This window comes from Idiotropiscis lumnitzeri, chromosome 14 (assembly GCF_059441095.1).
Source record: "Idiotropiscis lumnitzeri isolate Australia: NSW breed Sydney's pygmy pipehorse chromosome 14, RoL_Ilum_1.0, whole genome shotgun sequence".
Classification (NCBI taxonomy): domain Eukaryota; kingdom Metazoa; phylum Chordata; class Actinopteri; order Syngnathiformes; family Syngnathidae; genus Idiotropiscis; species Idiotropiscis lumnitzeri.
This window is the reverse complement of record NC_142404.1, coordinates 6,070,457-6,086,222: the sequence shown is the minus strand read 5'-3', so window position 1 is coordinate 6,086,222 and position 15,766 is coordinate 6,070,457. Positions and strand designations below refer to the sequence as shown.

At 40.1% G+C, this 15,766-nt stretch overlaps 1 protein-coding gene across 2 annotated transcripts; it reads left to right on the top strand.

Moving 5' to 3' along the window:
- The first annotated feature begins 597 nt into the window (after positions 1-597).
- On the top strand, positions 598-14,809 carry f5 (coagulation factor V). 2 transcript variants are annotated; one of them, XM_088315499.1, is made up of 25 exons: positions 598-847; positions 2,237-2,319; positions 2,981-3,103; positions 4,434-4,646; positions 4,704-4,862; positions 6,035-6,256; positions 6,325-6,490; positions 6,793-6,970; positions 7,041-7,137; positions 7,207-7,412; positions 7,752-7,899; positions 7,966-8,178; positions 8,246-9,806; positions 9,873-10,038; positions 10,127-10,363; positions 10,568-10,781; positions 10,890-11,069; positions 11,136-11,252; positions 11,328-11,399; positions 11,480-11,565; positions 11,639-11,794; positions 12,381-12,525; positions 12,609-12,760; positions 12,834-13,016; positions 13,096-14,809. In XM_088315499.1, the coding sequence occupies exons 1-25, from the start codon at positions 672-674 to the stop codon at positions 13,240-13,242; spliced, it is 5,400 nt and encodes a 1,799-aa protein (XP_088171625.1). In that variant the 5' UTR covers positions 598-671; the 3' UTR covers positions 13,243-14,809. The 2 variants fall into 2 exon arrangements, with proteins under 2 accessions (XP_088171625.1, XP_088171624.1); XM_088315498.1 differs by having other exon boundaries at positions 9,870-10,038.
- The last annotated feature ends 957 nt before the right edge of the window (positions 14,810-15,766 follow it).

Below are 15,766 nucleotides of genomic sequence, written 5' to 3'. Positions count from 1 at the left end.
AGCAATAATGGACAGATGGATAATAATAATAATAATAATAATAAAAATAATAACGAAATATCTTAAATGTTTTCAAGCAATACTTTTGAAAAGCTTTTAAAATGAAATTAGTCATTAGTTATTGTTAAGAGAATTGTTAATTGATGATGTTGTAAGTGAGCAGTTAAAAAAACTGAAATGAAAAAAGAAAACATGAATAAATGCATAACTAATACTGCTACTACTTTACTAAAACAGTAGAAAAACACGTTTTCGTTATACTCAGAGTTATTTAAAATGTACAATACATCATATAATTGTGTGAGGGGGCGGCGGGGGGTAGCAGGAGAATAGTTTTTCTTAATTTTCTTTATTTCCTCCTTTAGAATAAATGTCCTGTACCAAAAGTGTGTTTAATTCTTATTCAACAACAAAAAGTATACTTTGGAGGGATACACGTACAAACACACATTCGGTGTGAGTTACTGCACCCACGTCTTCAATGAGAGGAGAGAATAAATATACATGGCTCACTGCCCTGGTGTGTACGTATGCATCAGGGACAGATAAAGCTCCTGGTGGACTCTTGTGTCTCACACACGAACGGACGCACGCGCACACTCACGCACACAACACAGACTGAATAGTTTTTGAACAGAGCAGACTCACTTTTGGAAGGATCACTCTCAAACATGAGGCTTGGTGCTTGGACTGGAGATCCAGATCTCATTCCCCTTCTCTTGTTGGGGCTTCTGGTCTCCACTCCTGTCCACGTGGGAGCCAATCAGCAAGACCAAGCCAAGAAAAGACAATACTACATAGCCGCTGTGGAGATAGACTGGAACTACAATGGCAATTACACACACTGGTAGGTGTACACACAACTTTTTCCACTTCACGATAAGATTGTTAATTACTGCAATGGAACATTCAAAGTGGAGCACATACTGTTCCGTGATGTTGGTTCACATTAGAAACAATAGTGTCAAAATTGCCCCAGGTATAATAACTTTATAAAGTCTAAAACCAAGTTAGAATACTATTTTGTGTATATATATATATATATATATATATATATATATATATATATATATATATATATATATATATATATATATATATGTATATATATATATATATATATATATATATATATATATATATATATATATGTATATATATATATATATATATATATATATATACTAATAGAAACATACAAGACGGAGAGGAAGCGTGTGTTGCCGTTTTACAGGCACCTATTTTGAAATTCTGTAACTCTTGTTCTGTGGTTAGCACACTTCACTTTGACATTTCTGTTACACTCCTGTGGTGACATTGCAAAACACACCTAAAAAGTCTAAAAAAAAAAAAAAAAAGAGAGAGAACACCTGGTTAAAGACTTGATGTCAGGTATAGTTTATTGTGCGTTGCACATGGATTTAGAAAGATTAAAAACCAAAAATAGCATCCGTTGAATAAAAAAAAAAAATATATATTAAAAATCTTGTGGTATGACTTATTTTTTCTCCATGTCTAGCACTGTGTATGCAGCGGTGATTGTCTTAAAGTGCTTCACTAAAACAGTTGAGTTGAGTCATATTTGAAAAAACATCTGATGTGTTTTGTAGTGAAATAAAATTAAAATTCAACCAGTTCATGGTGAAACTCAACCACTACCTTAAGACAGCTGAGAGAGGCTACAACGCGCCCATGAACCTCGTGAGGATGAGCAGCTTGGATAATGGATGGATGGATGGATGAAATTAAATCCCTATCTGAATGAAATCTACATATCAAATTCAAAATTGTCAAAATATCTAAATAAATCACCCTTTGCCATCATTGGCACCAGTGCCTTTAGATGCTCCCTGAACGGAAGTCTCTGCTTTCATAATGATGGTTTTGGTTGACTTTGGAGTGATTAGAATCCTCAAAGAATTCTACTCCATCTCCAAATTGTATGTATTTGACTTTGGAAGTTCCACAGTAATGGCAATTATGTGTCTTTTTGCAGTATATAGTACATCATTTTTAAGCGTCATCAACTTCAGTTTATAGTCTGGTAGAAAATCTTGTAAGGATGAGTGTCAGTGATGAAAACAATACAACAAAACAATACAATCTGTCCTGGTTTTATTTTCATGGTGCCGTCACTGTCGCTGATTCCATATCTTTTGTTGATTCAACAAACTGGGACAGCATGGCTTTTTCCCACTGAGGTTGTTTTGCTCTGTTATGTACGATTATTCCTCAGGTTCAGTCCCACGTACAAGAAAGTGGTTTTCCGGGAATATGAGAAAGACTTCACACGGGCAAAGCCTCATGACCCCTCATTAGGTAACACTCAAACATTTCAGAACACAGTTATCATTATTTAAAAAAAAAAAAATCTTCACGTTAAATTTTGTTTTCTAAAGCATGGTCAATTCTAAATTAACATCCTTCAAATATGAAAATGGGTCTATCATGGTGTTTTGGAAAGGAAAATGATTATGCAGGAAGCAATAATGTCCTGCAATCACTTTGATGTCATCCCACTACGCATTTGAGTGACATCATTTTGTTTCCTCACACATGCAATGAACCCCCTTTATCTCAAAGCGGCATCCATTTCATGGGGTAAAATCCACAATATCAAGAGCCAACTTTTTTTTTCGTTTTAATTTATTACGGTTTTACGTTTCCCACATATTTTATATTCCTTTTGCAGTTCCTCAGGCAGTATGTCACTGATGACAGGACCAATATGTGCATGGATGTTGAAACAATGTGATAATAATATTATCTACTGGTGCTAAAGATAGCAAAGTCAGGAAGATTGAAAGTATAAGCATTAACTACATATTATAATAAAGCATAACTTATGTCATTGCATCATATTTCATCATGACTTTAGTGTGACCCTTTGAGGCTCCGGCTGGGAAGATATTTCAGGAGAGAAACCTGAATAAATTGGGATGAATGATTATTTATTAATTCAATTTTTCAACGCCCGCAGGGTTGCTCGGTCCCACGCTGAGGGCCGAGCAGAACGAGATCCTCGTGGTCACATTCCGAAACATGGCATCAGAACCGCACAACCTCCACCCACACGGCATTGCTTACGGGAAGAACTCCGAGGGTGAGTTCCTGTTGAACCAAACTGCAGCGGACCACTATGACGTGCGTGTGTTTGATACAAGTCATGGTTCCAAAAAGCACGCAAAGTGAATCCGCACAACAAACAAGGTTGTTTGTCTTGCTTTAAAATATTAACCGGCTCAAGCAGATGATCAGACGAGGCAGTACAGAAGTCCAACATGAAGCAGCCTTCGCAAACACTCCAATTGGAGATCCTCTGGGAAGGAAATTAAATCTGTCAGTCCATTGAGGGAAGCGTAAATGCGAGGCATTCCAGGATTATGAGACATGAAGCCAGACAGAAAATTGGCTAAAATGTTGCAGCTAGTTGAGCGTGAAACAAGCAAACAGAATCATGGGGATGTATCATTCAAAATCACTCAAGTTCTTCTGCTACACAGTTATTTTAACATTGTATCAAACATGCACTGATTTGACCTTAGCTCCCTATCTTACTTGTGCAGCATGTTAAAAATAAATAAACAATGGGGCTTTTGCAGCCCAAAAGTCACAAGAGGAAAGAAAAGGGAGAAAACGTCTGACTTGAACTTTGTCCTACTCAACGTTGCCCCCTAAATAGTATCATTCCAAATCCCGGTTCTTTCATCATCCCTGAATGTCTGGAAAGCACTGCAAGTCCATGACTGGTAAATGTGAAAGTAAATATTGAGTTTGAAGTTTTAAAATATATGCCCTCTCTTCAATAATTCGATTTTAATCAGAGTCAAGTACAACACACAGGTCATTATGCATTTGATATTTTCTAAATTAAAAAAAATCTGCTCTATCCTTTATGTAATATATATACGTATATTATATTACTCTGTTGACTCAGTGGGGGGGCAGGAGGATGACACTGAAACTGTCATCAATGCTGGACAACCCAGCCCACCGACTCAATGACACCCTCAGAACACTCCACAGCTCCTTCAGTGATAGACTGTTACACCCTCGCTGTACCAAAGAGAGATTTCGCCGCTCCTTCCTGCCGGCTGCTGTCAGACTTTTTAACAAGAACATTAGGCTAGGCTACAATTGTGCAGTCCTAGGATGCAATACACACGCTTTTTATGAATGTCTGCTGCTAATGTTATACATTAACTGCTACATTACGCCGCCGCCTCTGTGTGATGTATATCTTTGCTGCTGTAACACTGCAAATTTCCCCATTGTGGGACTATTAAAGGACATCTTTATCTTTATCTTTATATGTGTAAATGATTTTAAAAAAATGCTAATGTAAAACAATGTGTCTCCTCTTCAATAAAAAAATTAATTCCAGTGCAAACTGTGAGTTGTTGAGCGCTAACAGTGACATGATGATGTTGCAGGAGCTCAGTACTTTGACAACACGTCTAAAAAAGAAAAGGAGGATGACATGGTGAAACCCGGCAGCGAGCATGTATACTACTGGGAAGTGACGCCCGACATCTCGCCCAAGCCCGATGACCCCACCTGCCTGACCTACTCTTACATCTCCCACATGAACTTGGTGGAGGACTTCAACTCCGGCCTCATTGGCACTTTGCTCATCTGCAAGAATGGTGAGAACATTTGACCTCTCAAAGGAAAGTACTACATGGATGACTTTTTTATTGCAGGGAGTTTGGATGAGTCCGGGATGCTGGCTGGTGTCAAACGGGAGCTGGTCCTACTCTTTGGGGTCTTTGACGAGCGATACAGCATCTATGCGCCAAAGGACAACTCCTTAGACCATGTCCACTACACCATTAATGGATACACCAAGGGAGCACTACCTGGTAAAACATACTGGTCCAAATCCCACTACAAACTAGCAACTGTGCTGCTACAATCAAGTTCAGACCAATAAATGTCAAGATGCAGTAATTTTCTTGGTGAAGGAAACCGTAATTCAAACCTGATAGAAAGGAGTGCAATACGTGTAGATAATAGATAGTGGGAAAACTCAGTTAACACAATCCAAAGGAAATGATCTACAGTGACCTTGTTTATTGCAAATTCCTGATAGGTGAAAATCTGCAGTATAGCAAGAAAGTGTAATATTTTTAAAATATCAGTTTCATCCATCTTGCAAGCTTTAAACATATTAGAGCTCATTAAACACAAGACTCTTGCACAGTTCTCCAAGATAAAGGGAGAGCATGCTTTCTTCACACTGTTTATTTGTCACTTCCAGTTAAAGTTTCCTGTAAAACTGACATATAAAAAAGAGAATTATGCTTTACATACACCAAAATGTGAAACCAAGCCATATCATTTTATCTAAATAATGTCCGCTATCTTATTCCTAGCATATAATGGAAACCAAGTAGACTTACAAACAGAAATGAGCATAGATGCAATTAATTATATGCCCTCAATCAACTGCTACATACAGGACGTTAACACACATGGAGCAGCAACACATACAAAAATAAAGCATTTTAACAGATTTAGAAAAATAACTGTCTATATCTAACCTTCGTGTTATCAGTGACAACGCAAAGGTATTTGTATTAGTATATTTAATCAAAACATTGTGTATTACCAGTTATGCATTCTTCTCAAAAATATTATTAAAAATAGATTAATGTGAAATCATTACAATTTATTTCCAATTTTAAATTAAAAAAAAATCATGTGACAAATTATCACGACATTTTTCACACTAAAAAACCTATAGTTTAAAATAGTAGGTATTTTAACTTCCAACTATTGGTAAGTTTGTACGCTTTAATTAAAAACGTGTGCTATCTTTCAATATTTTGACTACTTCCATGTCGTTTGTAGCCTTCTTTGATTTTATTATTTGAATTTGCGGCGGGCCAATACAAAACCAAATGTCCTCCAGCAACACTGGCTGCTTTGGATGCTTATTAAGCAAGCCTAAGAGATCTTTTGAGGCACATTTGACCTAAAAACTATCCAATTCCAGTACTCACTAAATGAGTATAAAACATTTTTTTTTCAGGTTTGAATGTATGCGCGCATTCCTCGGTCAGCCTTTACCTGCTGGCCATGAGCTCCGTGCCAGAGTTGTTCTCGGTGCACATCACCGGGCAGGTCCTGCAGCACATGCGCCACAAGGTGTCATCCCTGGGCCTCATCAGCGCCTTCTCTACCACGGCTAGCATGGTGCCTGTGCACCTTGGCCGCTGGATGATATCCTCGCATGTGCTCAAACACATTGAAGGTCAATATACACATCATCAGCGTCAATGCTTTTTAGTAACTTTGGCTTGACAAACAAACGTATTGCAGAGGGCATGCACGCCTTCTTGGATGTGAACCAGTGTGAAGGCATTAATGCACCACGGCGGAGGATGACGCTCGAGCAAAGACGCGAAAGCAGGGAGTGGACATACTACATCGCTGCTGAGGAGGTCGTCTGGGACTACGCACCCAACATGCCCGAACACATTGACCAGTAAGACACTAACCACAGCCGTCTTGAGCCAAAATGTAATTAGCGACGGGGGTGGCGGGTGGAGTGATGCGCTCATCCTGGAATTAGACTGGCCAAAAATCACGATTTTTTCCCCCAAATTCCAGATGGCCACCGCGCAGTGGTCCATATGTTAATGGTGGTGAAATGATGATTGTTACAGGTGTTCTATAATATTCTAAATTATCCATCTAGTTTTACCTATTAGGGTTTCTGTTCAACCTTAGACTTACTGTTGAACTGAAGAACCTCTGGATTGTAAATCTCAATATATTTTTATGTAGGGGCTACAAGTTCCAGTACCTGCAACAGTCCTCCACCCGCATTGGCAGGAAGTACAAGAAGGTTGTGTACACACTATACAATGAGTCCTTCACAGAACGTATTGAGAACAACCAGAAGAAAAGTGAGCTTGGCATCTTGGGTCCAGTAATAAGAGCGCAAGTCAGAGACGTCATCAAGGTAAAACCATATTCCAGCAGAAAGACCAAGTCAACTCCGATTAGAGCTTACCAAATGTGTCCTTTGACAGATTGTATTCAAGAATATGGCCACCAGGCCATACAGCATCTACCCACATGGACTGACAATCAGAAAGTCAGAGGAGGGTGTGAACTACCCAGAAGGAGGTCTCTTTATACAGCTGTAGTGAAACGCTTCTGAAACAACTGTAGTACAAACATGTGCATGTTTACCAGGCAACAAGACGCATGCCGTCCAACCGGGCGAAACGTTCACGTATGTTTGGCGAGTGGCTGAGGAGGACGGGCCTCTGAAAGGAGACTCCAGGTGTCTTACACGGATGTACCATAGTGCTGTGGACACACCACGAGACATAGCCTCAGGTCTGATCGGACCCCTTCTCATCTGCAAGAGTCAGTCACTCAATGTCAGGAATGTGCAGGTAAAATTCAAAATCTAGGCTAACATTCTACTGTTGATCAAGGCACTTCTCACAGAAAAGTGAAATTTGTAAATGTTCTTCCCACGCCTGCATTGGTTTTCTCTGGGGACATCTGACAAGTTAATTTCCAGCAAGTTCAACTGACAAGATGCACTGCAGATACAACATGATCGGGATTCAGTTTCCCAGGCATCAATGTAAAAAACAAATCCAGCTCAAAATTTACTGTTCCAAAACACCCTTCTAAACCCAACTTAATAGTACTGCTTGATCTACTACAATTGTAAGAATTGTGAAAGTTGGAAAAATAATCTGCTGACAAATGACTGTGTCTAACAGGTCAAATCAGACAAGGAGCAACAGGCCATGTTTTCTGTATTCGATGAAAACAAGAGCTGGTACCTGGACGACAACATTCGGCATTTCTGCGATCGATCGAGAGTCAACAAGGCGGACCCCAACTTTTACAAGTCCAATGTCATGCACAGTACGTCAACCTGTAATCTTACTGGATATGCACACTGTTAGTTGATTCACATTTGTGTTCCAACAGCTATCAATGGCTATGTGTACGAGAGTGGGCCTCTCTTGGGCTTCTGCAATGGTGAAGTGGCAACATGGCATGTGTCCAGTGTTGGCGCACAAGACTATATTCAAACAGCAACCATCTATGGCCACACATTTGAAGTGAAGAACCGAATGGAAGACATCCTCAGCCTCTACCCAATGACTGGCGAAACCATTACAATGAGGATGGAAAACATTGGTCTGTTGACAATGATTATAAATTTGAATTGAAATTTAGATGTATTTTGATATCTTTTTCCCATCAGGTGTTTGGCTTCTGGCGTCGCTGAATTCCCACGAGACAACCAAAGGAATGCGCTTGAAGTTCCAGGATGTCGAGTGCTTCCGCGACCACCACTATGAGTACAGTGACTATGAAGAGCCAGGAAAAATGGAATTTGATTTGTGGAAGCCCCCAACTAGGAAAGAAATCATAAATAAGAAGGAGGAGGAAATAAAGAAGCCAAAAGTGCCTCCTCTAAGTACAACGGCGACTGATGACTACACAGAGAGGTTTGCCACAGAGTTAGGCCTCAGGTCACTGAAGAATCAATCTTCAGTGGACAGTGTGGAAAAGCTTGACTTGTCTTTCCTTGACTATGATGCTGTTGATGTGCCGGATAGAAAATTCACAATAAGGACAAAAAACTCAATATACAGTAGTACAAGCATGTCACAAGATGAAGGCCCAGCTACAAGTGCTTCTGGGTTGGCTTCAAGTCTAGTTAATGAAAGTGCTTCAGCTTCAGTGAAGTTTGAGAACATATCAAGCAGTGCTACAAATCGGACCGAAACAACGCTTCAAAATTCAACATTGGAGGCCAAAAATTTGAATATAACCATATTAAGTGACAATATGACCGCTATGTACTTGGAGGACAAATCCAAAGAAAGACTGACACCAGGGGATGTGTTTCGCAACTCTAACATGAGCAACAGTACCAGCTTGGAAAGCCAGAACGGGACTGTAGTTGATGCAGTCCATACAGCTAATGCAACTAGTGCCCTTGAGTATGGAACCCTGATGAATTCAACAAAATGCAAGTCAGCAGAGAGTGCCAACTCTGTTCTTGAGATGTTAAACTGTACATCTCCCTTGAACAAGACTCAGATCTCAGGTATCTTGCAGCCCATTGGTGCTTTCCGATCAGAGGGTTTAAACGGTTCTGAAAGCAGCGAGGAAGTGTTTATATACCTCAAAGAAAACCACACAGAGGTGATTAAAACCACCTCTTTGAGGACAGAGAGTCACAACTGGACTTATGACGGAGCTCACAAAAAGGTACCAATGGAGATTCCAGACCATATGGTAAAATACATGAAGGAGACCTCAACACCCAAAAAGACAACAAAGATCAAGAGAGTCAACATCCGACAGTGGCCAGAGAAAGGACAAGGTATGAAAACGAGGAAGAGGAAAATATACAAGCCGGAAATCACAAGCGGTTTACCTCTCTCTCCTCGTGGATTTAACCCTAACATGACCCCAAGGGGGTCACGCCCAGCTTCACCACAAGCCATCTCAGATGAGGAGGAACTCATTAACATGCCTGTGGTCATTGGTGTGCCAAGGCCGGATTTCAGCGACTATGAGTTTTATGTTCCGGGAGATGAGCCTGACCATTTATCTTTAGACAAGCAGGATTTGAAGGCAGACGAATATGAGTATGTAAACTATAAAGACCCCTACAGCAGTCATCAAGACATCAAGAGCTTCAACATAGAGGAGACTGCTAAATACTACTTAAAGCAGTCAGGGCCAAATTTCAAGATGTACTTCATTGCTGCAGAGGAGGTTGAGTGGGACTACGCCGGCAACGGACAGAGGTAAGCTCAGAAATTGTAGCAAAACTTCAATACAAGTCAAATGATTAAAATCTATTGCAACAGAAGACAGGAAAGATCACACCAAAACAGTCGGAATACAAAGTTCAAGAAAGTGGTTTTCCGAGGTTACACGGATGGGCTCTTCAGAACTCCCGAAATCCGAGGCGAGAAGGAAGAGCATCTTGGTATTCTGGGGCCCGTCATCAAGGCGGAGTATGGACAAAGCATCATGGTAAGATAAATGATATGTGGATGTTCTTTTGATGTTATGCGTCCTTTAAAGCTGTTTATTGTTAAATATGTGATTGTCCTGTCTTCAGGTGGTGTTCAAAAACAAAGCCAAGCGTCCGTTCTCCTTACACCCAAATGGGGTTACCTATACCAAGTGGACAGAAGGTCTGTCCTATGAGGATAGCTCCAAGCCCTGGTATAGAGATGATAATGAAGTTCCACCCAATGGCAACTACACATATATCTGGAAGGTTCCCAGAATGCCTGCACATAGGCCAGATGAGCCTTACTGTCAGACTTGGACCTATTATTCTGGCGTTAATCCTGTGAGTACATTTGTTGGTCCTGGAGGAAGGGGCACTGGTTGTGGAGGGTAGATCAATTTCCACTCAGTGATTGTAGATGTGTATGTGAATTGTGAATCATTGTCTACAATAATGGTCTTCCATCCTAAGTCCGTCCGTCCAGATGGATGTATGAATGATGGATGAATGGGCAGTACGAGGATGTTCAACATGTATTCTCTTTAGGAAAAGGACATACACTCTGGCTTGATTGGACCTTTGCTGGTGTGTCCAGAAGGCACAGTTAATAATGTGACAAACACGAGGGAGTTCGCGCTTCTCTTCATGACCTTTGATGAGTCGCAAAGCTGGTACTATGAGGAGAACCGCGACCTCATGCAGCGGACTAGACGAAGAGGAGTTGTGGATCCTATCCTCAAAGAGTCCCTCCAATTCCATTGTAATCATGAATCCCGCAATGTGATTCTTGGGTCATCAATCCAATCCTTAGATTGATGTAAAGTGACTGAAAATATTGGTCAAATGTTTATGTATGATGTTTCTACAGCAATCAATGGTATCACATATACCCTTAAGGGCCTAAGGATGTATACCAACCAGCTCATCTATTGGCATCTGATCAACATGGGCTCTCCCAAAGATTTCCAGAGCATCCACTTCCACGGACAGACTTTCCTCCACACAACGACCACCAGCAACAGACACGCAGTCTATCCACTGCTTCCTGGTACACCACCTCTTTGTAGCTGAGCAGGTGGATTCAGACAATTTGAATGATAACTTCTATGTTCAGGAGGTTTTGCTACCCTGGAGATGAATGCATCCAAGCCTGGCCTTTGGATGCTGGAGACAGAAATTGGCTTCAATCAGCAGCGAGGGATGCAGACACTCTTCTTAGTCCTTGATAGCGGTACTAACTATTCAATAAGATCACTCTGAATGCTAATTGTAAATTTTGACGCATTTCTTGCATGTGTACCCCAAGACTGCTCCCACCCTCTCGGCTTGCAATCAGGCAGTGTGAAAGATGAGCAGATCACAGCCAACAACAGTCGAGGTAGTCATAGCCCCACCGAGCTCCAGCATTCGGTTAGATGTACAAAGACAAGATCTCACACACTGTCTCCAACTTTAAAGGCTACTGGGAGCCACATCTTGCCAGATTGAACAATAAAGGCAAATACAATGCGTGGAGCACAGATCAGAGCAACAGTTTTATTCAGGTATGCCCAAAGATATCTGATCCATGCAATGTAGACACCATCTGGAACTTGTCTATTGTCTGCTGGGATATAGGTGGACTTACAGCGTCCCGTGGTGATCAGTCAAGTGGCCACACAGGGAGCCAAGCAGCTCTTCCAATCCCAGTTTGTCACGAATTACTCCGTGTCCTACAGCAATGACCGCAGAAGCTGGATCCTCTACAAGGGAGACAGCAAATACCCAATAAAGGTCAGAAGAGTTTGAAATGTTACACTAATGGATATTTTACCATAATGCCAGCTGAAGTTCACTAAAGATGGAGATTTCTCTGATGGTGCCATAAGTAAATAAACACTTACTTAAACGAAGGAAAAGCGATTGAGAAAATAGGCTTCCAGGGTGGAATAATTTTAGCCTTCTCTACCGCATAGTGTAGTTGAATGCATATAGTGTCTGTTAAAAAAAAGAAAAAAAGATATTAGCTTTGTTGAAGTTGCCCAGTTGGCCATTATTTCCTGTACATTTCAACAGGTAAGTTATTTAAAAATAGACAACAATGGAAATTCAGATGATCAGTGAGGGACTGGACACATGTTTAAGTTCTATAACTAAATAAATAAATAAATAAAAACTTGGTGGAATTATCTGTCAGCGAAACCCCACACACAAGTTTTTGTCATGGTTTCAGCTCAGGGCATGGGTAGTCACACATTTTTCTGCTACAAAGGAGTAGCCTGGTTCCGATTCTTTACAAACAGTCTATTAGACACTTCAGAGAGAATACAAAACTATTGAAAAGTGCCTTGTCCCCTCTTAACCCTGCGCTATCACTTAGGTGTTTTCTGGGAATCAGGAAGCCTACGTGACGCAAACAAACACCTTTTCCCCACCCGTGATCGCACGGTTTATTCGGCTTCATCCTGTGCATTGGTACAACATGGCCACAGTGCGCATGGAGTATTACGGCTGTGAGCTTGATGGTAAGACTTTACAAGATGCCAGGATTTGAGGAGCTTCCGAATGAGGTCATTGTAACTTCTGTGGGCTACGACTTCTTGGTCAGGTTGCTCAGTGCCTCTCGGGATGGAGAATGGACTCATCGAGGACCATCGCATCTCGGCAAGCTCGGTGAACTCTAACTGGTACTTCGGACCTTGGAGTCCCTTTTTTGCTCGTCTTAACAAGCAAGGAGCTGTCAACGCATGGCAAGCAAAGGTATGGGGCATCCAAAATTCCATGACTGCAACAACCTCAAATAGTGATGCCTGCTCTCATACTGTTCATGCAGTACAGAGACATGAAGCAGTGGCTTCAGGTGGAGCTGCCCTATGTCATGAAGATAACCGGTATCGTCACTCAAGGAGCCAAGTCTCTGGGGAAAGAAATGTATGTCACCTCATACACCCTAAAGTACAGTGACAATGGAATCCACTGGCATGACTACAGCGAGGATGGGGACCGACCAGCTAAGGTACTTCAGCTCATGTTGGTGGATGAACATCATTCACTATTTCTAACCTGCCTCTACCCACGTTTATGCACGAATCCAGATCTTCTTCGGGAACACGGAGAACAATGAACACGTCAAGAATTTCATCTACCCTCCCATTTTTTCTCGCTTCATCCGAATCGTCCCCAGAACCTGGACGGGCTCCATCATGCTGCGGGTAGAGCTGCTGGGCTGCAATTTTGAATGACACCAATCAGCACGCACAGCACAATGCCATACAAATCAAAAGATTCTGCATTTACAAAGATAACAAGTCTGAATTGTGATTGAGTCTATCAGAATAATTTGCCTCCATGTATCTTAAATGATAAGTCAACCCCAAAAATTCTATGCAATAAAATGTTTTAAGCACCTCCACAAGTGGAAACGTAGCATTCTGATTAATATTGCGTGTAATATGCGTTAATCAGCAAAATCAACCCATTTGTAGCCATCTCACATTTTGTCACTTCTGTCAACTAAAAATGTCATTGCAGTTGCTAAGGGCTCAAGTAAAGACCAATCATGTCTCACCTGTTTTCTGAAGTTGAGCCATGATTGGTCGTTAACTTATCCCTGACTATCTGTAATGTCATTTTCCGTCGATAGCAAGTGGCTCGCCCGAGATAGACCAAAAAACTAAATCAGAATCAGAAGGCCATGTTTCAACTAGTGGGCTTGCACAGAAAAAAATTCTTGTATAGAAAATTTGGGAGTTGACTTCCCTATCTATCTATCTATCTATCTATCTATCTATCTATCTATCTATCTATCTAGATCATAAAAAATGTTTTAAAAAATCCATAATTTTTATTGATATTCGGCAGCTGGGTTGCCACTATATTTTGTAAAAATACAGGAAAAATTTACAGAGTCCCCCATATATTTTACAGTAAAAAATGTCAAAGGTGATAAAAAATAAATGTTTTAAGTGGAAAATTGAGTAATTGTCTTCTGCTAAATTAATACAAAAAGGCTGCATATTAAATTGTATATTTTAGTAGATTTTACATTAATTTATTGACCATTACGCTGCATTTCGTAAAAAAGTGGTACGATATCTACTAAGCCACCACATTTGCATTTGTGGTTTATGGTTAATCACCACACTTGTACTTTCCATCTTCCAGCAGTTGGCAAGTCTACCTACTAAACTGAAAAATATGCTGCAAAGTTATTGTTTATCGTACCATCCACAGTGACGGGTTTCTTTAATAAAATACACAAATATCAACCTTGCTGAAAAAACTAAGAATAAAAGCAGTAAGTTAAAGAGCAACATTTGGCTCACCGTGAGTTACTAAAAAAATATCTATATTTTTCTTTGCTACTTGTTTGCTTTTGTCATTTTGTTTTCTGGTCTTGTGCTCGGATTTGCTATTTAATACGTCAAATGACTGACATCAGTTTGTATATTGAAGCTGGCTCATTCATTTGTCAAACCTAAGAAGCACGAAAAGATGGAACAATCACTTAATTCCTAACATGCATGAACGCAGAACTGATCAACTTAATCTCACGGAAATAGCCAATGAATTTTTGACCAGTAATAATAAAATGTATTACTTGGAGTAGTAATAATAGTTGATATCATGAAACCCTGAATGGTATGATAAAGTTGCTATTTCTATTATGGTTTTACAATATATGTACTACGTTGGTCATTTTGCAGAGAGATCTGATTCTTGTAAAATGCTTGTACTTAAAAATATACGTTTGTGAATGGTAACGTAATTCACTAAATGCTACTCTAAATTAAATACTGCTTCAGTGTTTGCATTTTATAGTTCTTTTTCTGTCCGTCTTTCAATTATTCTTTCTGTGGTCATCAACAAACATATAGTACCACATTATAAACAACAGTGTGTGACAGTAGGTGTGATAGATTGCGGCCCTCTCAATTCGAAGCATAAGTGTCTCAGACTTTGGCCAGCATGGTGTGCAAACATGCACTCTGCAAAGCCCCAAAGGGACAAAGGGACAGGCTCAATGGTGAAGGGAGATTCTCAGTATATACCAGAGGTATTCAATTAAAAGTCACAGAGGTCCACGACGAAAATTTCTTCCAATTAAAAGGTCCGAACCAAAGTCCGCTTTCCCTTAATGTCTAGCCTATGTTCACATTTTTATATAGTTTCAATATTTAGTCATTTTCAACAGAGCGCACTTATATACAAAATATTTTGCAATGTTCCCATTAAACACCTTTGCCAGTCAAACAAATATAAGGCGTTTATTTCACATTCAAGAAAATGTGGCTCCAGGAACTTAAGGGTGACACTTCCGGAAAAAATAGTAAAATATCTCCTGCGGAAATATATCAAGTGCTAAGCATTGAGTTAACATCTTTTGCCTTTTTTTTTTCTTAAATCAAAGAGTTATCAGCCTAAAAAAAACGGAAAGCCTAATTATCCAAGTAAAACAGGTCAACATGTTCAGTACACAATCAATAAAAATGGCTGTCCTCATGAAAAACTAATTCAAAATGAGCTTTGACAACACTTTTTCTTTGGAATATTTTTTTAACTTCTTTTAATGAGAAAAATGAGTTTGTGACTGCCCTGCCAGTGACTTAAATCTGGGTTGGAAAGGAGTCAGGGCCATTAGGATTTGGTAGATTATTTCACACATCTGGGCTATGTGTTTTCCTTTAAATTATGTTTGTGCACCGCATTTAAGCACTCCTTCACAACTTCCCCACCACTGAATTTCCCCAAAATACATGATACTTA